The 24366-nt window shown below is 47.0% G+C and overlaps 1 protein-coding gene across 1 annotated transcript; it reads left to right on the top strand.

The window, feature by feature from the left end:
• The first annotated feature begins 14409 nt into the window (after positions 1-14409).
• CHMP4B (charged multivesicular body protein 4B) lies at positions 14410-18721 on the top strand. The gene is made up of 4 exons (XM_010722289.1): positions 14410-14693; positions 15469-15583; positions 15967-16093; positions 17909-18721. Exons 1-4 carry the CDS (start codon positions 14425-14427, stop codon positions 17974-17976), a joined length of 579 nt encoding a protein of 192 aa, XP_010720591.1. The 5' UTR covers positions 14410-14424; the 3' UTR covers positions 17977-18721.
• The last annotated feature ends 5645 nt before the right edge of the window (positions 18722-24366 follow it).

Genomic DNA, 24366 nt, shown 5'->3' with positions numbered 1-24366 from the left:
CAGAGGCTTTCTGGACAACTTCCTGCTTGGGCTGCTGGGAAGGGCAGCTGGTATCTGCTGGGGCAGCATGTTCTGCTCAGCGTGTTGTTCATCAACAGAATAGCACATGTTATGGTGCTGTGTTGTTTTTTTTATATGGTTATGTAGGTTTGTCCCTCTCTGACAGAAATAATGTCATTTTGTTGTTAAGCCAGTTATAATTTAGGGGGAAAACTTAAAAAAAAAACTTCTTTTGTGTGTGAAGTCTGTCTTTTTAGTGGAGATATTTTGATATAGTTGAAATATACTAAGCAAAACCAATTGAAAGCTAACTTATTAATGAATTAATTGGGTCAACTTTTAGAAAATGCAGTTCTGAAACTTCTTAAGGTCTCTTACTTCTGGTTCTAGGGCATGCACCAAGCACATTGTGGGTTTTAACAACTTATGAACTTCTGCATGTACTTCTTGTCATCTGCATTTATGATATGCAAGCTGTGTGGCCAGACAGCTGCTTAGGAAATTCTGAAGTTGAAATGAGTAACTGACTGGTGTGAGTACCCTCAGTCTGCCCTGACCCTTGGCACGGTGGGCTTTCACTTTGTATTGGAATGTTTTTATCTGACTGCATAGTTGTGGCAATTCAGCACTTGCTGAGCAGTCCTTAAGGGCTTCAGGATTGGTGTTTTAACAAGCAGCAGTTTTTGCCTTCACTCTGCTAATTGTCATTAGTCCACAGTACAGCAGCTGGGAGATGGAGGAGGCAGCGCTGGGCAGCTCAGCCCTTCAGCAGCAAGCTGTGGAGAGCAGAACTTACAGCTCCAGTGTGCTCATCTCATCTCTGTGGGGATGGTACTATATGAACACTGTGCTGTCTGGGAGGGAGTTGGGCTGTGCTTGTGCTTTATCTCCTGTAAACAGTCAATCTGTTCTTTTGGAAATTGTGCGAGTTTGGGTGTTTACCTTATTTTCTTCAGACACTTTTCAGCACTTTTGCTGTTGCTTATGAGTGAAGGACCTAATTCATGCAGTAAATTGAATCACCAGTAGTATGGCTTGGTTTGGGTATCTTACAAGATGTAAATTTGCTGGAAGTAAATCCTGCATGAACACAAGAAGTGCAGCTGTGAGCACAGTGGTCGGGTCAGGCATTCTGACTTCCCCGAACAAAGAAAACTGACTCTGTCCGAGGGATGTGAAGTTCTGGCACTCCGTGTTCAGTTTCAGGATAGCTCAGGGTTATTTTAATCACTGCTTTTCCAGTTTTACTCCTTTCCTTGTGGCTGGCACCTACAGGGCAGCTCACAAAGCCAGGCTGCCAGGGAAATGGCACCTGTAAGTGCAAGCAATGGGTTAGGTCTGGATCTCTGATCTCTTTGGTGTAACACTTCAGAATCTGTTCATTGTCTCTTCTAGTTACATTTCAGTGTGAACATTCCAGCAGGATGGGAAATCTGTGCTCAACCCACTTGAGTGCAGAGTAACTCAGTGCTGTTATGTTCCTGCCTATCAGAAACAGTGGAATGAGCAGAAAGCAAATACCAGGTTAACATGCAGGAGATGGATGTCTTATGGATTTCCTATCTGCTCTGATTTCTGTTGTTTTCTTTTACTCTAAGATGAAAGTTTTTTTCCATCACGCTAAAAGAACAAATTACTGTTTTGTTGAGTTTTTTTTTTGGCACTGGTGACTGAGTGCAAAATGGATTCAAGAGCACAGTTAAATTCCTGCTGTGTAATTCAGGCTTTTCCTGGAAAGAGGACACTTCTGTTTTCCATCCCACACCAGAAATAGGAAAGCAAATAAACAAGCTGGGTATAAGCTGAAGCCAGAAGTCCAGGTTTTCTTCCCACCTCTGTCTTTTGGCAGGTCTTGGTGCTGCCAGGTTAGTGGTGAGCAGGAACACAAACTCTTTGCCACCCTCCTCCATGTGCTGTCCCCAAAGGCTGCCCCAAGGGGCCGGGGCTCCTATGTGCTGATGTTGGCATTAGTTGGGCACTGCGTGGGTTGGTTTGGGTGCTGCTTCAGGCAAAAGCTTACCCTTAAAAGAGAAATAAAACCAGTTTTCTGCTCTTGCCCACAGCACTGCTGGAGCTGAGGCTGGCAGGAGGAGGGTGGTGCTGCCTGCTGGTGGCCGGCAGGCGCTGTGCTGCAGTCTGTGGGGTCTCCCAGCAAGGGGCCAGCAGGTTGTGAATTAAAAAATGAAAGCGTGGTTGCATGATGGCATGGATGCCTTTATGTAGATGTTTAAGTGGTTTGAAATACTGTGGTTGTCTGGAATTCAAGGAAAAGAAAGCTGTGCCCTCAGATCTGGGTATGGGCAGAGGCTGGAGAGCCTCATGACCCCTGTCTGTAAGGTCCTGGCTTAAACATTGTTTGCAAATAGATTTTTTTTTTTAAGATTCGTCGAGATTAGTGACATCTGCATCCAGAACCAGTTAATACAAACTTGGTTTTGTTTTCAGAAATCGTAAGATGCTGACATAAAGGTAACAGCAGCCCTGTAGCAAACCCTGTCCAGCCCTTGTCACACTGCAGCCTGCTGTGCCCCTGCACTCAGTCACAGGCTGCATTAAAATGCATCCTCCCTTTCCAGGTGCTTACCTGCAGCCCCAGTGCCAGGGTGAGCACTGATGGAAGCCAAGTGCAGGCAGAGTCCTTTGTCTTGCTCTGAGATTAATGAGTTGTGTGCTAAAACACCTGGCTCTGGAAAATGATGCTAATTACTCTTTTTAAATAGGTGTTTAGAAGCAAGAGGAAGCTTTTAGATCACAATTCTACCTACCCTCATTGAACAGAGGCTTTTTGAGTCAGGTTGCTGTGGTATAAGCAAAAAGCCTGCCAGGTGTGTTTTGGTAACTGTGTTTGGCTGCAATACATCCATCCTGTGTTCCTTTTCTGCTTCATGCTCTGTCAGAGAGAGCACCTGGTATGTCTGCAGCCACCCAGCTTGTTTTAATTGCTTTTTCTATCCCATTGCATTAGATGTTGGACTCCAGTACCTGATAAAGCCTCAGCCCTAGTTGCTAAAGCCTGTGTAAGAGCTCCCAGTGCAATTCACAACTGCAATTTGCATCTCGTGCAAAGTGTTGATTTGGTTTAAACCTCCTTTAGATCCTCAGACTGTTCAGCAGACTGCCTGCTTGTTTCTGGCTGGCAGAATGCATACAGAGCTGTGTTCCTGAGCTTCATGCTTGTTTCCTTCTGGTCTCCTTGCCAAGCCTTCCCAGCCCTTCAGCCACCTGTGTGCCCCTCTCCACCTGCTTCCCCTCCAGCAGCGCTTGCTGGTCAGGGGAATCTCCCTGCTGCTGGAATGCCAGCTGGGTTTTGCATCTGGCTGTGGATGCCCCGTCCATCCCTGGAGGTGTTCAAGGCCGGGTTGGACGGGGCCCTGGGCAGGTATTAAATGTGGAGGTTGGTGGCCCTGTGTGTGGCAGGGGATTGGAGCTTCATGATCCTTGAGGTCCCTTCCAACCCTGGCCATTCTGTGATTGCAGGATGTGGAACTTGCTCTGACATGACTGCAGCAGCCCCCTAGAGGAAGACACGCGGTGTGTCTGTGATGCTTCCCAGCATACAGGGCACTGTGATGTTCTTGACTTTAGCAGGACCTTGTAAGCAAAAGGAATCACTGCTTCTTCTAGAGAAATTACAGTCCTTTCAGTCATAAAGTAATAGTGAAGGACACGGCTGTGCTTCATTGGTGAGCAGGACATTAACTTAAAATACAGAAGGGAGGGGCAGCCTCACGTTTAGAAGTCTGTAGCCCCAGTGCTGGTTGGGACAAGGGTTTTTGCTTGCCTAGGTTGTTCTGTAGTTCTCTTTGCCATTCATGCTAGATCTGAATGAAGAGTTCCAGCCCCTCTGAGCTTTTACAGGGACACAGCAAGTGAGGAGGTAATGCTGTTGTAGACTGTCCTGGCAGAGCATGGCTTTACAGATAGGTAAAGCCTTGACTCAGGAGGGCTGAGCAGCGATGTGGCTGCATCCCACATGAGGAACCTGGGGAATAGGACCTTCCTATTGGGAAGTGAAGCACCCACATTAACCTCCCGCTGGGAAATGCAGCAGGCAGGTGGAGGTGACCATTAGTGAAGCTCTGTGCCTGGCTGGGACAGAAGCAATGGCAGTTCTGCCCATAACACCCTTGTACTTGGAAATCTAGTTGGGAGGAGTCTGCTGTGGCTTCCTGCATGTTCATCATTTAAATGAAGCCTTTCCAGTACTTGTTTTATAGGGGCTTATATAACTATGGCCTAATTATACTGACAGTTGTTGCCTTGCCTTTTAACTCAGCTGGTTGGCAGTCAGCTGTGGCATATTGGATTGGTGTTGTCCAAATAAGCAGACTTGCTCACGCTGGAACTTATGTATTTATCCTTGTGAGCAGCAAACAAGGGCTGAACTCAGAACCCAATTTCACAGCTGCTGCTGCTGCCTTCATGCTGAGTTTTTGCACCGGTCTGTGCTCCTGCAGTGACCCATTGTCACAGTTTGGAAGAGGAGCTCTGGGGAGGCCCTGAAGTGGCCTTCCAGTACTTAAAGGGGCCATATAGGAAAGGTGGAGAGGGTCTTTTATCAGGGGATGTAGGGATTGGACAAGGAGTAATGGCTTTGAACTAAGGGAGGGGAGATTTAGATTAGCTGTAAGAAGGAAATTCTTCATTATGCATGTGGAAAAACTGCTGGCATATACTTTAGGAAAACCAACTTCCAACTCTTGAGGGATTTAGTCATCAAAATCCCCTGGGAATCCACCCTCAAGGATGCGAGCGCAGAGTGGAGCTGGCAGATTTTTAGGGAAGCACAAGAGCTCTCCATCCTCAGGTGTAGGAATTCAGGAAGGGAAGGCAAGAGACTGGCATGGCTGAACTGGGACCTGCTGGTTGAACTGGAGAGCAAGAGAAAAATCAACAGGCAGTGGAAGTATGAACAGATAACCTGGAGAGGTACAGGGATGCTGCTGGGTTGTGTAGGATGGGGTCAAGAAGGCCAAGGTCCAGCTGGAACTGGACTTAGCAAGGGGTGCAAAGAAGTGTGAGAAAGGCTTCTGTAGGTACACAATCAGAACAGGAAAGTCCAGGAGGATGTGCCTTCCTACCTCCAGTGAGCAATACAGGCGGGCTACTAGCAATGGACAAGGAGAAGGCTGAGGTACTTCACCGCTTTTTTTGCCTCGGTCTTCACTAGAGACTGCTCTACCCACAGCCCTCAGGTGGGTGGCTTGGAAGGTAGGGACTGAGGGAGCAGTGCCTCTCCCACTGAAAGTGAAGATCGGGTTTGTGACTGCCTGAGGAACCTGAACATCTGTAAGTCTCTGGGTTCCGATGAGATGCATTCCAGAGTCATGAGGGAATTGGCTGATGTAGCCAGAGCCACTCTGGCTACTGATGATATTTGAAAAGTCCTGGCAGTCAGGTGAAGTCCCCAGTGATTGGAAAAAAAAAAAAGGTGATGTTGCATCCATTTTTAAGAAGGGTTTAGAATGGTTGACCCAGGGAACTTAGTGACCTCTCAGCCTCAGCTCTGTGCTGGGGAGGATCATGGAAGCTGTGTGTACATGGGAGTGAAGGAGCATGGCTGCTGCAAGAGCGGGTTCTGCCCGACCAATCTTATTGCTTTTTATGATGGCATAACTGTGTCGGTGGATGAGGGAAGAGCCTCTGATGTCATCTGTTTGGATTTCAGTAAGGCCTTTGACACACACAACATCCTTCTCTCCAAGTTGGAAATACCTGGATTTGATGGGTGCACTGTTAGATGGATAAGGAACTGGTTGTAACCAGAGTGGTGGTCAATGGCTTCATGGCTGCATGGAGATCAGTGACAAGTGGTGTCCCTCAAGGGTCGGTCCTGGGCCTGGGTCCTGGGCTCTAATTGACAGTGGGATCGAGTGCACCCTTCCCACACAGACAGTTCTGTGATGCTGGAGGTGCCCAGGATCAGGTTGGATGGTGGACTGGGCGTGCTTAAAGGTCCCTGCAACTCAGTCTGTTCTGTGACTCCATGACCTGGGAGGGCTGCAGTAATGATCCGTGTTGCTAACCCTGGCTTCTGGAGCTGATCACTGCTTTGTCTTCAGAATGTAATTCAGTTGTGGCCTCCAGAGGTGTACTGCAGCACTGCCAGTTAAGTGTTTACAGGCTGAATCAAGAAGTACAAGGTATTGTAGAAAGTATGGTTCAGCTTATTTACTTTATAGTTTTGGGGTTTCCAAAGGCTTGTGGTTTTTACCTTTTTCCTCTTTCAGCCATGTTAGTGTTGGAATCTGATTTCTCATTGGGGGAAAAAAGAAAGTTTTCACATTTCAAAACAGCGTAACTTCACCAGATGAGATGCTAACAGGAATGCCAGATATTATGACAGGCTCAGTAAAATCTGGCAGTACTGTAATAATAGCTGTACAAAGCTGGGAAATGAATGAGATTGCCCTGTTGGTAACGTGCTTCATTCCTCAGGAAGAGCGGACCTCTAAGCGGGCTGCTTAGGGACAGCATCTCCTGAGTTTTGTGTCTCGTTTGCAGAAATATTGTTTAAACATAGAGATCATTTTTTCCTGTCAGAAGAGGTCATTCCTAGATGTTAAGAAGGTTCTGAGATGCTTAAGAAGAGCTTCTGTTCATGGAGTCACAGAACCACATGGGTTGGAAGGGACCTCAAGAGAGCATCGAGTCCAGCCCCTGCTAAAGCAGTTCCCTGCAATAGGTCTCACAGGTCGGTGTCCAGTTGGGTCTTGAATATCTCCATAGACAGAGACTCCCCAGCCTCTCTGGACAGCCTGCTGCAGTGCTTCATCACATTGCAGAGCTGGAAAAGGTAAAGCTGCACCTCTCCCTGATGCATTTTTTGGCAGAGGGATTCAGAAGAAGAGAATGGGTTTCTCCCTGGAATTCCCTCTAACAAAGCATCCTTCAGTAGGTGCAGAATGAAGAAGAAAAGCCATGAAAATGTTGTTAGGCTGTGAGAATCCCAGAGGGCCTTTAAGGAAGCGTGCTTTGTTTCATCCAAAAACCTTCAATGTTTGTTGAACTTTGAATAATCTCTTCTTTGAGTGTGTATAAATATCAAATTGGGATGTGAAAAAGATGCAGGTTAGTTACAGCAGCATTTTTGGGGCAGGTTGAAAGAGTGGGGGAGAATAACTTACTCTGGAGGCATTAGGGGGAAGGAAGACATAACTGTCCTGGAGCTTATCTTAGTGTGAATTGTTGATCAGAGGAGTGTTGTTTTAGCATTCAAGAGGCAAGGGAATCATGTTCTGTTTGCTGCAGAGAGGAGGAGGTGACTCGCTGCCAGGTCTGGGCTCCAGAGTGTGGTGTATTTCAGTCTGTAATGCCAAACCTGAGCGTGTTAGGCACTGTCTCAGGAACATATGACACTGCAGTCATGGGTTCTGACCTTGGGAAATGCACTTTCAACACTGGTGACTCACAGGCAATAAGGAAGTGTGGGGAGGTGCAGCACGGTGTGGGGCTGCTGGGGCACGGGAACGGCAGTGCCACCATGCAGCCAGGTGTGTGCTGATGGCAGAGGGCTGTGAGCACTGCTGGTGGCACAGGGCACTGCTGGTGGCACAGGGCACTGCTGGTGGCTGCATTGTGGGAGTCGTGCAGCTCAGAGCATGCATTACTATCACACATACCTGCTTTTTCCTTTCTGTTTTTTTCCCCCCCTTGCTTAGTTGTAGTTTGTAAACCAAGAGTCCTTATCGTTTGGTTTAATCTCTAGCAGAAGGGATTAAACGTTCTTGCAGTACTTTCTTCAGAAGGAGGTTGTAATCTTGTTGTTTTAAATACAGAGGGGACGGAAACCTTTCATTCTCCTCCTGGATTTAGATACTTTATTCAAGTAGTTTTAAGCAGGCACTTAATCTCTGAGCTGGAAAAAGCTGAAAAAAGCTGCCTGCCTTTTGAGGAGTGGGTTTGGGAGCTCTGTTAATGCTTAGCAGACAGGCACAGAAGGATGAGTGGGGAGAAAGGGATGAGCTCCAGGTGCAGCTTGGGTAAAATGCTCCTGCAAAGAGAGGGATGGAGGCTGCTGGCAGCTCTGTGAACTCTGTGGGAGATGTTTACCCCATTACCAGGGACTAGCATGTGATAATGGCTGCAGACTTCCAGCATAAAGTAACTTTTAGGCCTGGGTGTATCTGCCAGACATCACAGGTCTCAGGGGTGGCCTTCAGAAAAAAAGCAATCGTGCTGCTTTGCCCTCTGTTAGCCATGGAGGCGGTATGAGTTTATATTTATCCACGCTTCACTGCCTCCTCCTCCCAAGCACTGTCACACCATGAAGCTTAAAATCTTGGCTGTCTTCTTGGACCTCTGACACGTGGTGCTGCGCAGTCACTTTGGCTAAGGAGGCAGCTCAGGAACGAATGGGCAGCCATAGCAATAGCCTTGTGTACTGGCTCACTGGGCATGCTTGTTTCTTCCTGTGCAATCCCTTGTGCAAGGTCTGCTTGGCAGCACTGCCCAAAGCCTTCACTTTTCTCTTCTTGTAGAGAAATCTTACTGGCGTTCTGGGCAAGCCCTGTGAAGGTCAGGAAAGTACCAAGACAGAATCCACAAGCAGAAGTGTGCAAGGTGAGGATGCATTTCAACTGTAACATCTGGAGCAGCGGTTCTGGAAATACTCCAAAAGGTTTTGGAAACGTCCGGGAAAGATCTGACCTCTGGTCCCTGCACAGAGGATTCTGAGCTGGAGGCTTCTGACTCTGTCAGCCCAGGCTGGTCTGAGCCCTCCCTGGGTACATGCAGCAGTTTGCAGAGTCAGGGTGCACCTGGTGCCTTGCTGCAGGGTTAGGTTTGAACCAACGAGAGCATTCAGCTAGGCAGTAGCTTTCTGGGCTAGCAAACTTCAGCACAGGTGTATTTATTCAAGGTTAAACTTGGAGGTAGGGAAGATCTGTGTAAGACTGGCAGGATCTGTCTCTGTTGGATTTACACCTGCCTTTCTGTCTGTAGCACTGGGGGTTTTGCTCGAAGTTAGCTTCTTGGAGTTCTCTGGGGACACTGCAGGCAATCTGCTTGTTCTCAACAGCTACAGAGCTATGGCAAGCAAGGAGCAAATTGCTTCTTATGCTTAGCGTGCCTCTAGTTTATCCAATTTCAAGGACAGCAAGGGTGGTGATTAGGTTTTCTGCTGAGGCAGTGCCAGGAAGATGGAATCGCATTTTCAGAAGCAGCAAATTAATGATGTATCTCTTGTTCCTGGTCAGGTGTGCAGTGCAACGTGTGGGATGGTGACCCAGCGTTGGGCAGTGAGCAGGCATTTCACGTGCACGTGTGAGAGGAGTTCCTGGGCTCACAGCTGCCTCTGTGAAAGCATGGCTTAATTTCAGCACAGCTCCCAGATGCTTTCCCCCTGCTGGAGGAACCGGTCTGCCCGCCTTCCCCAAACACAGATTTGTTTTTGCTAGCACAGCCTGTGCCTGCACGTAGGTGGAAAAGTGTCTTGAGTTCTTTGTTTTTTCTATATATCAATCTATGCTTTTCTACTCTTGCTATTTAAAAGCATTAGTTCAATAGGATTGCTGAGGGCATAAATATCCCTTTAACTGCTTGCCCAATGCATGAACCAGCAGTACTAATTTGCAGCAGGGTTGGTGGTGGTTAATGAAATCATCTGACGTTCAGTCAGATGTTTCTCACTGAATGCAGTACCATGTGGGAATTTTATCTGTATCATTGTATCTTTATTCTCCTGCTACCTTCTGATCACTGTGAACATTTTCTCATACTGAAGTGCTGCATACATATATATTTTGGTGCAGATTTTAGACTTATGACAGCTCTATTAACAGTTGTTTATGTCCAGGTTGAAATATCTTTAATAATTGCATACAATTCTTCCAGACTGACTGCAATTTTAGGGTGAAACTATTTGGCAGACTGTGTGGTGTTTTGTCAGGCAGTAAGTCTGGTGAGGCAGCTGGAACATGGGCATTTCCCCTTCTCACTTGAGAACATTCACTACTCAGGGGGAGAAGTGGCTGAACACTGTGACGCCGGTTCCTGCTCACCACCTGTACACAGACTAATATTCTGGGGCTGTAAAAATGAAGGGAGGAATGTTTTTTAATGCATCAAGAAGTTTGAGTTTCTAAGAAGACTGTAATATTAAACTTACTTTTGGACATGTTTCTAGACTGAAGTAATGGAAGCAGCCAGTCTGGCTGGATAGCAGTTTTGCACCCTGATCACTTTGATCCTCATCAGTCGGGTTGGGTCTGATGTCCCATCCACAGCTAACTTTCATGTGACAATCGAATGTTCTTGCTATGCTGAGGTTTGCTTTGATGCATTAAGTGAAGATTATCTTAAGCATTGATCTTCTGTTTTTTTTTTTTTTTAATAGTGAATTCAAAGTCTACTAACTGGCTTTGCTTCTCTCATCAGCTCAGCTCATCTATTTAGCAGGTGGAGAAGGTGATCTGTCAGTTGTGGGTCAGCAGTTGCTGTCTCTTCCTTGTGTACAACTGCAAGAGGTTTGAGTTAAAGAGAATAAAGACAAGCAAAATCTCTCCCCTTCTAGAGCAGCAGTGATCTGAAGAAGTACTGCTGCTTTTTCTCCACAAAGAGGAATAATTCAAGAACAAGTTAACAGCTTGAAAAGCCTTCCTGTTTTTAGAAGAAATACCCAGTGCTAACCCTTACTCAGTGCAAAGGCATGTATTCTCCTAAGAAATACACAGCACACAAAGTGTGGGAAATGACTCTCAGTCCATATTTCTTTCTGAACATATCGGGCACTTCACAGAAGCTACTGTAAGATGCTACTGCAGTGATCCTGTAACCTTACACAGCTTTTTTGTTTTGTTTTATTCTAAGGTAAGGAAATTGACACGCATGGAAAATGCAAGTAAATGTGCTGCCAAGGTGTCTGGCAGCAGGCTGAGGGTGAGAGTGCAGTGAGCCTGCCTGGGGGCAATGCTCAGAGCAGAATAAATGGTGGTGGGTCCTGCAGGAGCAGTTCCATGGCCATTATGGATGTGAAATTAGAGCACCTGCTGATGTCACTGCTACCTTGGAAGTAGTAAAGGTGTAATTAAAGTCACCAGCCCAGAGCCTTCATGTTCCATGACTGCTAAACACAGTGGCTGTCCTCAGGAAGAACAGAGATAGGCTGTATTGCACTTGGACTTCAGAGGCACACCCGTTCCTTGCCCATGTGTGAAATACTGCAATACTGGAAGATGCATCAGTGGCCAACTGCCTCTCCTTCAGATTTATTTCAAGTTCTGGAAATTGATTTTGTGGATAGGAAAGATTGAATGCAGTTCCTTTCAGAATAAGCTTTCATTGCTCTGACTTCATTGAAAATGTAATAAAAACGTGTAACTTGGGCAGTATGGAGGAATTCAGTGGGTATTTATGCAGATGGTAAAGACTGCTTTGCCAGGTAAAGGCAGCAGAACCACTCATCTGTCTTCAGAAATCAAAGCTTAAATAGGAGAGCAGAGGGGAAGCAGTTTTAGCTCAGAGCTGTGCCCTGAGAGCTGCACTCCCATCAGGTACCACTGCCCTGTGAAGTGTGACACCAATGTGTACGTTTGCAGTCCACTGTTTCTGGTAGAGTTTGGAGGCTCTCCCCCGTGCATGGGCTGTTTTGTAAGGCTGTACAGCTCTCCTACTGGCCCCAGGGGTGCCCTTGCTCTGGAATTTGCTTCAGAACTCTGTGCTGGGGGTGTTGGGAGTGATGTGTTCTTCCTGAAACCTGAGAATGGAGAAATCAGCCCTAGGAGGGAGTTGGGAACCAACTGAACTGTGACAAGCTTGGAAACAAATGTGACCTAACTTTAAAAATAATAATAATAATCAGCTTAATAAGATCTTGCTGCAGATACAAACTTTACATTGAAATAATAAAGCAAAGAGACACAGATGGCAATAGGTTGCAGGAAATTGTGATTGTCTCACTTGAGCCACTGAGTACTTTGTTGTCTGTTCCTTGGTGCTTTTTAGTTGCAGGAAACATCAATCTGTTCTGAAAGGTTTTCTTCATTGCAGAAGCCCATGTATTACTTGGATGCTCATTGCTCTGCACTGGATATCCATCCCAACGTGCACGGGCACAGAAGCATTGTGCATGCCCTGCATCTCTTGCTGATCTGTGCTCCCTTCGGGCAGCTGAAACATGGGCATTTCCACCCCTGCTCCTCAGCTGGTGCAGGTGGGCACTCCGGTCCTGGAAGCTTTGTCCTTGCATTGCCCTGACCATGGAAAGGGAAGCAGAAGTGTCTGCTGACACTTCTTGGCCACTCCTGATCACACATGCTCTTACACAGTGATGCTTGCAGTGTTACCAGAGCTGCTTGCTCTAAAAGTACGCAAGAAGGAAATGTAGATGTTTCCCTGTTTTTTAGAGAAAGTTACAGTGGGGAGCTGGACATAAATCGTTGTACTTGGGTTTGTTTAATGGCTGTAAGGTCTCTGATTCTGCTGTAATTCTCCATGATGCATGAAATGCTCAATAAGGGATGTTTCATCACAAGTATGGTTAGGTTGTAGTTGGACTTGATGATCTCCAAGGTCTTTTCTGAGCGATTCTGTGAATTCTATTTGATGCTTCCCAGCATCTGCCAGTATGTAAATGATACTAACAGCTTTTTGTTTGTAGGATAACTTTACCTATCCTTAATTAAACAATGAGTGCTGAGCTAACCAGACCAAATGTACCAGAAATTCGTCACTGCTCTTCACTCTATGCTTGGCATCAAGCTGGAATGTTCCACATAATATCTGTGTTAAGTCTCATTCCGGAGAGCAAATGCTGGCCATTCTGTGACATGAAAATTCAGTCCTGTTCCTGCTTGTGCCAAATGAAAGCTGCTGGGGCTGTGAGGTTGGCCCCAGAATAGAGGGGGATTTACCCCATTGGGGTGGGGGGCACTGAAGTGCCTTAGGTTTGGCATTGGGCTTGTGCTGGAGAAGTTGGGGGGGGACCTTTGTTTGTCCTTCTGGTCACTTCTGCTAAATCAGCCCTTGGGCCTTGCAGGGTGCTTGGCAACTTCAGCCGTAGCTGCACAAAGTGGCTCTCTGTTCAGTATTGCTATTCCAGTACATTGGAGGAATTAGAAATTAATCAGAGCATATTCATGGCTGCTTAGAGGACTGAAGGGATGTGTTCCTCTTCACGACGCCGGGGTGTTATCTTGAGGGCTTCTCAAGATGGCATCTGACAATACACGAGGTGTCTGCCAGCTTTGTCTGCAGACTTAATCCTCTTTCAGGAGCTGAGGCGTTTCACTGCTGTTGCAGAGAGATGCTCACCGTGTCACAGCTGTTGTTGCTTTAGAAGAGGATACAGGGGAGCTGTCTGCTGGCAGGATTTCCTCCTCCTTGCTGCCCCAGCCCTCCAAAATCTGCTAGGGAATCACAACAGAGACAGGGAAGGATTTGGAAGGGCGCTGTGAAGATATGAAGCTTGTGTTGTCACCACTCCTCGTGCGTGGGGCTGGTCTGCATGGAGACCCATGGAGCTGGTGCTCAGCAGCACTGAGCTCTGCTCCCTGTGACAGCAACAGGGCCTGAGGGCATGGAGCTGTGTCAGGGAAAGGCCGACCCCAGAGGGCGGTGGGCATGGTACAGGCTGCCAGGCAGCAGGCACAGCCTGAGCTGCTGGAGCTCATGGAGCACTGGGACACCAACCTCAGCCGTAGGGGTTTGGGTTGGGGTGCTGCTGTGTGGATCTGGAAGTTGGACTTAGTGATCCTTGTGGGTCCCATCCAGCTTGGGATACTCGGTGATTCCATGCCTGTAAGTTGAGCATTTAAACAAGATGGAGATAATATGTGGCCAAGCCCATCACTTAGTAGACAAGAGGTCTGTCTGTGTCAGAAGCAGAAGTGCTGGAGGAAGTAGTAGTTGTATGCCTCACTTGATGTTGCACTTGGTTGTTGCTCATCAGACAGTGGTGCTCCATGCTTGGTAACGCTTTGCCCACAGTGCTGCTCCTACTGAACCTTTACCTACTTAGAGGCAGAATTACTGGTAAATCCAGCTCGTGTGCACTGTGTTTCAGAAGGGAGCTTGCACAGGCTGCAGTGTGGGCAGTATCTTGTAGCAAGAGTAACATGAAATGTGCACAGTGTTTGTTTACATATGCATACATCACAGCATCCAGCAGCAGAACAAAGAGCTTTGTCTCACTTCCTGCTTGACTGAGTTTCTACTGCCAGCAGCTGCACAGCAGCACCATAACCTCAACTGATGGTCACTGCACCAGCAGCCATACTGGGATGTACTGGGGGGAACAAAGATTTCTGAGTGCATCAGCTTGTGTATTGAAGTGTGCTGTTTGCAGCTGTGGCTTGTTACAGCTGGCTGAGCTGCCAGTCCTTCAGTCTCATCTTAACCTACATCCTTCTGGCAGCTGCAGATGGTCAGTGCTTGGCCACCTTTAAGCAAGTAGGCAACCATAAGACAAACAATACAGTGTGTTGAATGTTGCTGTGTACTGAGTGGTGTTTGGTACAGAACACTGGCTGGCTGCATCACAGATCTCACAAATCCTACTTTTCTTTCCTTTGCTCAGCTGCTCTTCAGGCCCTAAAGCGTAAGAAGAGGTACGAGAAGCAGCTTGCACAGATAGATGGCACGTTGTCCACAATTGAATTTCAGAGGGAAGCCCTGGAGAATGCCAACACCAACACTGAAGTGCTTAAGAATATGGGCTTTGCTGCTAAAGCTATGAAAGCTGCTCATGACAACATGTAAGTTATTCCTCTCTGTCTCCTTCTGTAGGACCCTCAGTTTGACATTTGTTTGATATGCTAAATACCGTGTATTTTATAACAAGTAACAGAGCCAGTGTAGTAAAATCTTCTTTTTAAAAGTCTGTAACTTAAAGACAAGTAAAACATGAGCTGTATGTGGGTATTTGCCAAGATATGAAGAATGAGTGCTTTCTCAGTTTGGCATTGTTTCACACAGCATGAAGCCACTCGTGACACACGCACAGTCAGTTTGCCACCAGTTGGGTTTAAAGCAGACAAGAGGGCATACCACCTATGGATCTGCCTGCAAACAGCAAATTTGCAGCCTCAAGGGGAGGGTTAAACTTCTTTCTTTGCTGTGGAGTTTGTGTATGTAGCAATAATTAAAGCATTGTGGGAATGTTGTACTTCTTCCAAAAGCAAATATTGTAGGCGTAATGTAATAATGCTGGAACAGGGAGCAGAGCAAATGATTATTAATATCAAAAATACAAACCAGAACCTTTCCAGATGAGCTCTCTGTATGTAACTGCTGTGAGCTAAGCTTTTGGGAAGTGAAACAAGAAATTATGCATAACTTATATTGAGACCAGGGATTGAGGTGTAGAGGGATAAAACTTAGGTGTGCATACAAAGTATTTTTTTTTTAGAAATAACCTTGTAAAATGTCACTGTAGTGTGGCATTATTTCACAAAAAAAAAAAAGAAAATACACTCTTAAGCTCTGCTTGGGAAAGTGTCTGATTGACCTCCTCTTTTCTTTGTTTTATAGGGATATTGATAAAGTAGATGAATTAATGCAGGACATTGCAGAGCAGCAAGAGCTGGCAGATGAGATCTCAACAGCCATCTCGAAGCCAGTAGGATTTGGGGAAGAATTTGATGAGGTATGCTTTGAATTTTTCCTCTGTTTAAATGAAATCTTTCTTTTAAGATCTGTGTGTTACACGTTTCTAGGAATAGCAGTAGGATAGTAAATCTCTCCTGGAATTTGTAACTTCCTATTTCTGCCAGTGCATACAACAGCTGTGAACCTGACTTTATGCTGAGGATGGTCTGGATGACCTGATCTGATAATATTTGGACTTAGATATCTTTGCTGTCTCCTCCAAGAGAGGAATATGGGAATTCACATGAAGATTCAGGTTCTTTATCTCTTCAATTTGCACATTTAGGCTATTCTGCAATAATATGGCTGGCTAAATCTGCTTGATAGTAAATATGATCTAAAAGTTTGTTCTTATTTTTTCTTCTCCCTTTATAAAACTAGGATGAACTCATGGCAGAACTAGAGGAACTAGAACAAGAAGAATTAGACAAAAACTTGCTGGAAATAAGTGGTCCCGAAACAGTACCACTACCAAATGTGCCCTCAATATCAATACCATCAAAGCCAGGTAAGTGTGGATCAGAAACACCTGGGGTTCTTACAGTGCACCCTCAATTAACTTCCAGTTCCCCTGATTAGAGAATTCTAACTGCAGGCAGCACAGACATGTCACATGAAATGGCTTCATGAGTTCTAAGTTACATCTAGTGCCATTTCTCCAAGGAGCTAACCTGCCTTTCATAAGAACTGTGAAAGCTAATAACTATCACAGGAACAATTATTGTCTGCTGTAGCACTTACAGTTTAACTTTGGTAGGAATGATGCTCAAGGTAGAGTGGAGATGTGGAAGAAGGAAGCCAGCAGCAGCCTCCTGCTGGTTGCTGCTGATGCAGCAGGGAAGTCATCCTGACCAGCAGCCTATGGGTATAAAAGAAAGGGAGTTGAGTTGCGAGCTCGTTAGCTGTTGGAATTAGTTCCAGGCTGGTTTAGATACCTACACTGAACCATACTTCCTTGGTACTGCTTTATTTAAATTTGATACCTGTTCTTCTGGCTCTTTTTAACGTGTAGCTGTTTTCATGAAGTTTGTTATCATTAAAACGTACCAACCTGAAACTAAAGATATCTTTTGCGTTGTGTTAGGATTAAAAGTACTTCGGGTCATTACTAACCAGACTTCAGTGGGACTGCTTTACCTGACAGCTCAGGTGCATGCTTTGTGTCTGCTGTGGTAGAGCTGACTCCATTAGCTCCTTTTTATTCTTTGGATGGAAAGTGATCATGAGCTTTCCTGACTTTCCAGTTCTCAGGAACTGCCTGGATTTTGAAGTAATCAGTCTAAATGAGAAGGGTTCTTGTTGCCTGCCAGCTGTACTGATGTCTGGAGGAATTCAGGCAAAAGCTGTTTCTGTTTAGCTGAGACTGGATAAGCTTAATTTAGAAAAAGGAATTCCAAACTTGTACAAGCAGTAAGTTTTGAGTTTGACTTAAAGCTAACTCTGTTCCCTTTTACATGAATGTGTCATTAAAATGACACAAGCTGTTTGGAGCATGAATTATTTGACTCTTTTTTTCCTTTTAGAAACAGGACAATTCTGAAGCTAGAATGCTCTCTGAGGAAGAACTTTTCCCCTTCCCCTTTTTTTTCCAAAGAAGTTGCTGTAGCAATTTCTGGGTTAAAATGTTTTGCTTAGTTAATGTGCTCATTCCAGAAATTGGACTTAACTGTATTAGAACAAACAACGTTGTTTGCTCCCGTGGAGCAAACTGCAGGGCAATACGTGCAGGCTGCTGCTTCACATCTGCACATGTGGTCATGGCAAGAGAGGGGATGCAGCCCTGGCCTTGTAGCTCCTCAGCCCCTGAAAGAGCACAACAGACACAAGAGTTGGAAGTCTCCCAGTTCTGTACTTAGCTATACCAAAACCTGGTAATTCTGTGTATTGTTGCAGTTTGAGGATGCAGTAAGGAATTTATTTGTGAGACTGTGATACTGGAGACAAGCTGCTGTAGGAAACTGTATCCTGCTGGGAGGGACTAAATCTGAAGGCTGAGGGTGTCCTGCTGTATGGCGTGGTGCTTATGGCAAACAGCAGGTACCACTGGTGTGCACATACTTTCATTTGTGTTTGCATTTTTTCTACTAATTTTCCTCATTTTAAGTGGTGACTTCAGAAAGTTTAGTCCATGGTGGATTTTCAAAAGGTACCTTTGGTTCAGTTGAAGAAGGCCTGATGTAACATTTCACACGTCCTCAAGTAGCATTTGGTGTCTCCCTTGCTGGTTAGGTTGATGGCATGGAGACTGCTCTTCTTGAGCGGTTGCAGGGTTCTGCCAAGATTCCCATTTGTAACTCATTGATCTTCTTTTAATATTTTGCAGCCAAGAAGAAAGAGGAAGAAGAGGATGATGACATGAAAGAGCTGGAAGCTTGGGCAGGAAACATGTAACCATGTAATTGGCTGGAAAAAGACTTTGATTACCTGTTCTGGGTGCAAATATATTGTGTTGAGGAGAAAGCATAAGTAAAATGTCTTTATCTTTAATTTTAACCTGAAGCAGTGGGAACTGCGTTGCTGTTTTCTGCATAGTGTGGTCTGCACAAAGGAAAGAGAGGGGAGCAGAGGGAGTTGCCTGCAGTTTGTACGGTTGAATTTCTGTAAAAAGGTATTTGCAAAATTAAACATTCAGCTTTTGGACTGTGCTAATGCCACTGCTGGATCTTCATCTTCAAACGTTTGGGCGTATTGAATTGAAATGAGCTGAAAAGCACTCTGTAATTTTAAGTCAGTTTAAGTGTGTTTAGAAGTCTTGTAAGGCATTTAAAAAAAAAAGGAAAAGTGGTAAAGCCACCATCGGCTTCTTATTGTGTTTAGGTGCAGGAATACTTTAGGTTTTTAGTTCTTTGCAAGTTATATTTATATCCCTTGACTGATGTGTGGCCAGCCTTGTGTCTGTCACCGCAACAACGTAGTCTCTGTTCCCATTTTAATTGGTGATAATGATCTGCAATTGACAAATGCTATCTTGGAAGTAGGGAAGATTGAAATTTCAGTTGTACATTTTTCTACATAGCACTACAATGTTTATTGCTTTTTGTGATAATTGATAACCCATTCAGATACATGCACACAATTATTTTAATTAAGAAACTACTATGGATTGCACTGTATTAAATATCTTGATTAATTTTCATCTGTGACTACTGTCATCAATTCCTTATGATGCTTAAGCAATCTTCAAAGCTAGTTGAATTTTGGTGATCTGGCTTTAATTTGCTTGCATAAAACTTAAGTCTTAGCTGAGCAAAGTAGCCAAAGGACTCCTGTAGCTGTTCATTCATTCCAGTAATCTTCTGGGGCACAGCATCAAAATCCACGCTAAGGAGAAGCGAAAGCTGGGTTCTTAACAGAAGCAACAGGTTTAAGGACAGACAAGCTCAGAGCCTTGGCTTTATCATTTTTTCTCGTAGAAATGACATCCATTGTGCTGTGTGCTAACAAAATGTGTTGTAAAGCCCTAGTATTTTGTAGCAGTTACAGCTGACCATCTCGAATGCAGCAAGGTATCTGAGCAGGAACGTTGATGTTAGCTGGAAGACAAGAAATCTCTGCTCATGCTGTTAAAGGTGCTGAAGTAGAAGCTTAGAAATGATGATAGAAGCACCACCTGGTACCCCAGCCTGCCCACAGTGCCTGGGGTTTCTCCCTTCTTGCAGAAGCAGTCCCTGATAGCAATCCACTGGCAGGTAACTTACCCTCCTTGGGCTCCTCTGTGGCTGTATCAGTGTTCTTCTGTAGATCTGTTGTTAATTTGCTGTTAAGGGAGGCAAGCAAAGAAAACTGGGATCCAGATTCAGGTTTTCAATTCATCTTTTTTGTCTTTCCTGAGCGAAGTTGGAAAAGCTTTATTGCTGTTGGATTTTGTATGATTCTGGAACTTAAGGTGGAAATGTACTCCACTGATGGGCCTCATCACGACTTTGTCCTTACAATGTTTTCAACCTTTTGCAGAGGAGGCAATTGTTACCTTTGTTATTCAGAAGAGAAGGCAGGACATTGCATTTGTACTTTGGCCCTGTGGACATAGGTGCTTCCATCAGCAGTGGCAGGGAATGCTGTGTATTTGGGTTGGGGGAGTCAGGAAAGAAATTGCTGTGTGATGGCTCCTTAAAGGCTCAGGAGTTCATCACACCAAGTACCATCTTTCTACTTTGAGAGCGGGGTGAGCAATGCGGAGAGCAGTTGCAGAAGCTGCAAGGGAGTAGCAGAGAAGGCCTTGCTCTCAGTATTTCTGACCATAAAGCTCAGCACGTGTCCTCCCCCAGGGCTGGAGACCACTTGGGTTGGTACAGTGGGGGGGTCTCTCCTCCCAAGAGCAATAAAATCCATCGCTCTGCCCAGTGCTGCTTTATATGAATGGAACCAGTACTTGGTAGCATTAGATCTTTTATTTACCGGTTAAAATTCACCACACTGCCAAAAGCCCCTGAATGCAGAGCATGTATGAAATTAGCCTGCCTGTGAGAATGAGTTTCTTCTCAGTCTAGAGATGTAATACCACTAATTGATATAATAGGTTAAACCCTTTTATTACGGTTCTGCTGAGAGGATCTGAAGTTTGACATTTGTATGCTGCACTCACAGCTCCCTTTCTCCTATGCTAGTTATTTTTATCATTATTTTGTTCTTAGGACAAAATTGCACTCTGCTCATCTGGAAAGCTCTTCCGCCTCTAAATCCTGCGTGTTCGGCTTATGCTCAGCCCTGTGGCAAATACAAGAGTTCTCTTGATTTAATTTTCAAACACAAAGGTCCATTAAATCAAAGTAATGCTTTCCAGATCCCGTGGCTCTCAGCAGCCCATCCAAGCCTCCATCTCTCTCTCTGGGTGACATCTCCTGAGCCCAGGGCTGGCTAGCCACAGCAGGACTTTCAGCCCACATTTTGGAGTGTTTTTGGAGGTTTCTCCTTCTCTTTTATGTGGGAACCCCACAATGTCCTTCCACATCTCATCTCAGAGCTGCAGCCAAAAGCATCCCTTGTCGGCCACCCCGTGGGTGAGGAGGATGGGGGGATGGCTGCTTCCAGCTGGTCTGGGACATACTACTCTGCTGTTCTTAGGCTTCTCCTGTACTTTGCTATGTGCTTGCACTTGTGCTTCTGTTCTTGCTACCTGCTGTGATGTCCATCATCCTTCTTCACGATCACCTCCGTGTACGAGTGAGCTTTGCTTGGTCAGCAGCAGGAGGGACCCAGAAGGACAGCGTGGAGCTCTGCTCTCTGGAGGCAGCAGCAGGGACAGGAATAGCCGACTCCTGGAGCTCAGGTATGGGCATGAGAGAACAGGGTTTGAGGGTTAGAACTGAGCCTTCTCTGGGATTCTGGCAGCATCCCAGCCTGAGAGTGTCACAGGCAACAGCAGGGCTGGGCTGGGCGTCGCCCAGAGGTACAGCTGACAGTGCAGTCCGAGGTTAGCTCGGCAGATCCCATCAGAGTGCAATATCGGCTGTGAACACTGGGAGGCAAAGCTGCATCTCTGGACAGGCGCGGCAGCACCGAACAGCTCGGGCTGCTCCCTGTGCTTGGGGCTGTGAGCCGGGCGTTGCGGCTCTCACCCTGTGGCACTGGTGCCCTGCAGAGCCATGCAACCGAGCCATCTCAGCAAGGAGGGGGTTGGCTACCAACCGTTAATGAAAATCACTTTTTCCTTGCATTTTTTTTGTTTGTTTGTTTTCATCTCCCGCTTTCTTACCCTGAAGCAGCACCAGGGGAACTCTGGCCTCAGGGAGCAGCCAGGTGGGTGGAGGCCCCCCAAGGGAACGTTTCCCTGGGGCAGGGCAGAGTGGGACCCACGCTCCATGGGGCATTGTGCAGTGAGGCTGCAGCCCTCTCAGGTGCTCTCGGCGTTCCTTCACCTTCCCAGACCTGGTGGTGGGAGCAGCATGGGGAAGGAGCGGGGATGCTCAGGCATGGAGCTCCCTGCGTGCCCTCAGCTCTGGTTCTGCATCTTGCTGAGATTTTTGAGCTGGAGATCTGCGATGACCGGTTGAAAAATCACTGCTGTCTCCATGCTCTGCTTGGGCTGTGCGGGAGGGGGGGACAGAACCTGTGTGCTCCTGTGCAGGAGGGAAGGGATGGGGACCCGCGTGCTTGAAACACAATCTGTCCTGGGGGACAGACCGAAGCAGAGCACTGCTTGCTGTGCAGGCAATGCCCAGGTCCTGCACTGAGCTCCTGGTGCTCAGGCATGCAGCAGTGCTGTGCGGTGGCTCTGCTGACGGTGGTGCTGCTCCATGCTGGGACGTGTGTCCTCCAGCCCCTGGTGGTGGCTGAGGGATACGGGATGCAGAGCCATCTGTCACTGCCTTCTGACTAACACTGGGTTTGACCTGATAATGAAATCTGACTTTGTTGGCTTTTTTTTTTAATTCTTTAGAAAAACGTTTGGGCTTGTTGTCATTTCACACAGCTGCTGGGTGGGAAGTCTGTGTGCAGTGGTGGCCTGGTGGTGAAGCAGCCTTGTGTCTTACTGTCTGCCCCAGAAACTGCCTGGGGACCCAGAGCACCTGGGGAGGGATGGGGCTGGGCTTTGAGAGTAAAGGGATCCCATGTCCCCACGGACAACATGCTTGGGTGCAGGGTTGCTCCTGCCCTTCTCATGGCAAGGTGAGGTTGGGGGTGGATGGATGGATTGATGGGCGGGTGGATGGCAGGATGCAGATGCCAGGATTTGTTCAGGGTGCAGCCTGGTTTGGGGAAGGGTTGAAAGATTCAGCATGGGGACAAATCCTGTGTTTCCAGCTCTGAGAATTCCCATGCCAGCTCCACCCAGGTGTGGTGTGTGAGGAGAACCCGTGGGACCTGTGAGTACCCCTTCCTCATGGGTGTGCAGTGTGCGTGGCATGGGAGGAAGGGGCTGGGGTCATCCAGGGCTGCCACCACTGCAGCCTAATGCCTGGCCTGAATTTGAGCACAAGGGGCTGCTCTGATTGAAATGCCACAGCTCTGACCGTGTCCATGTTTCTGAGATGAAACATCTGCTGTTTCAAAGCAGTGGTGATTGAAAAGGCTGCGAACAACTGTTGGCATTGGAGCCATGGAGACGGAAGGAACTGAGCATCCTCGCTTTCCTCAGCAGAGGGGAGCAGGAAGGTGCTGCTCCTAATGGTTCTCATGGTGGGGACATCTGCTATGGAAAGTCATCTCCTTGAGACCCCTGCAGCCATGCTCCACTGCTGCTGTCTCCCACCCTGTCCCCTTGGGTGTGGGCACCACAATTTCAGCAAAGCCTGGTTCCTCCATGGGAGCATCTCTCCCTGGGAAAGACTGGGACTTCAGTCCACTGTGGGAGAACACTCCATGGAAGGACTCTGCTCTTCCCTTATTAGCACGGAACAAGCTGTGGATTAGCTCTCCCTGCGGAGCGTTCCAGGTTGCTTGTTTTCTGTACCAGCCGGCTCTGTGGCTGCACAATATGTAATTTGTGATCAATTTACTTGAAGTTAAAATACAAAGGAAGGGAGGAAAAGGGAAAAAAGGGCTTTTCAGCTTAGCAGCTGGTACTGCCTCAATAGCTGCCACTGTGGGCGATCAACTACACTTCACAGTCCAATACGTGACATTATTTCTTAGCCTCACTCGGTTCAGTTTCACCTCCATTCTGGCCAAATATTGACAAAGCTCTCATAATCCCGCTGCTGCCGTTGCAGAGAACTCTATTTTGCTTGCAGCACACTTGGTGCCACCTCAATATCCCCACTGGGAGCCGAGAGAGGAGTATGAATTTAAATTCAAAGGGGATGAGTGGCAGCTTATGGACCTCCTGCAGCCCAGGTGCCCCTCACAAGCAAAGCTGGCTCCAGCCTAAAAACCTGAGCTTGAGCCAGTGGCTTAGGTTGAGACAAGGTCTCCACTTGTTGCTGCTTATCCACAAGATGGCTCTGGGTGCATGCATGGTGCTTGTGCTGAGCTGGTGTCTTGTTTGACAGTGGTCATCACCAGTGTTCAGACTGTGTCAGTTGTCCCTTGGGTACCAGGGGTGCCACAATCAGCTGTGTCCTCCTGGGGTGTTGTTCTGTGCCCCAATGAGTAGAGCTGGGCCAGAACTTGGGTCCTGGAGGTAAAATCCCAGCACTTGGATGGGAAAGCCCAGCTCTGCTGCAAGGAACACTGGGCCCCTGAGTGCCTCAGCAAAGCTCTGAGCAATCACAAAAACACAGAATGGTTTGGTTAGGAGGGACTTTAAAGATCATCCAGTTCCAACCCCTTGCCTTGGGCAGGGATGCAGAGGGGCCTTCTCACTCAGGGTGGTCACCACGATGTCACCCACTGCCACCTCACATCCCACCACAGGCCTGCAGCAGGATGGTGGCATTGTCCCCAGTGCTTCTGCCATCAGCCTCTTGCACCTTGCCCTCGCCCATCTCCATTCAAAATGAGTTCTCATGCAATGAGGCAGCTGGGTTTCACATTGGCCACATCGGTGGCACTGTCACCATCCAGGGATCAGCACTGGGGCACAGAGATGGATGTGCTGAGCTGGGGGTGATGGATGGGAGCTTGGATGGCAGCGGGGCGACAGTGGAAAACTGATCAGATCGGCTTCTTAATGGCTTTGTAACGTCGGGGGCTTGTTGGCAGCGCTTGGCAGCTCATTTTTAATGGCAGCACTCCTGAGCTCAGCCCCAAAGTGCAGCTGCCTGGGAAGTCTGAAACTCAGAGAGCAGCTCTGAAGCTGGAGGCAAGCTGGTGTGAGTCAAACCGTGCTCCTTTTTGTGGCATGACATGGATTTGGTCCGGTGGAGAGAGCCTCTTGATTCACCTCTGTCCTGCCCCAGT

The sequence above is a fragment of the Meleagris gallopavo genome, chromosome 22, assembly GCF_000146605.3.
Source record: "Meleagris gallopavo isolate NT-WF06-2002-E0010 breed Aviagen turkey brand Nicholas breeding stock chromosome 22, Turkey_5.1, whole genome shotgun sequence".
Classification (NCBI taxonomy): Eukaryota; Metazoa; Chordata; class Aves; order Galliformes; family Phasianidae; genus Meleagris; species Meleagris gallopavo.
The sequence above is the reverse complement of the archived record's forward strand: the minus strand, read 5'-3'. Positions and strand labels throughout refer to the sequence as shown.

Bases quoted from the DNA above. Each gene is read 5' to 3' on its own strand.
- CHMP4B (XM_010722289.1), top strand. From the start codon at position 14,425: ATGTTGCTGTGTACTGAGTGGTGTTTGGTACAGAACACTGGCTGGCTG. The intron at 15,584-15,966 runs GTATGCTTTGAA...TTATAAAACTAG, and splicing joins TTGGGGAAGAATTTGATGAG to GATGAACTCATGGCAGAACT. The intron at 16,094-17,908 runs GTAAGTGTGGAT...AATATTTTGCAG, and splicing joins ATCAATACCATCAAAGCCAG to CCAAGAAGAAAGAGGAAGAA.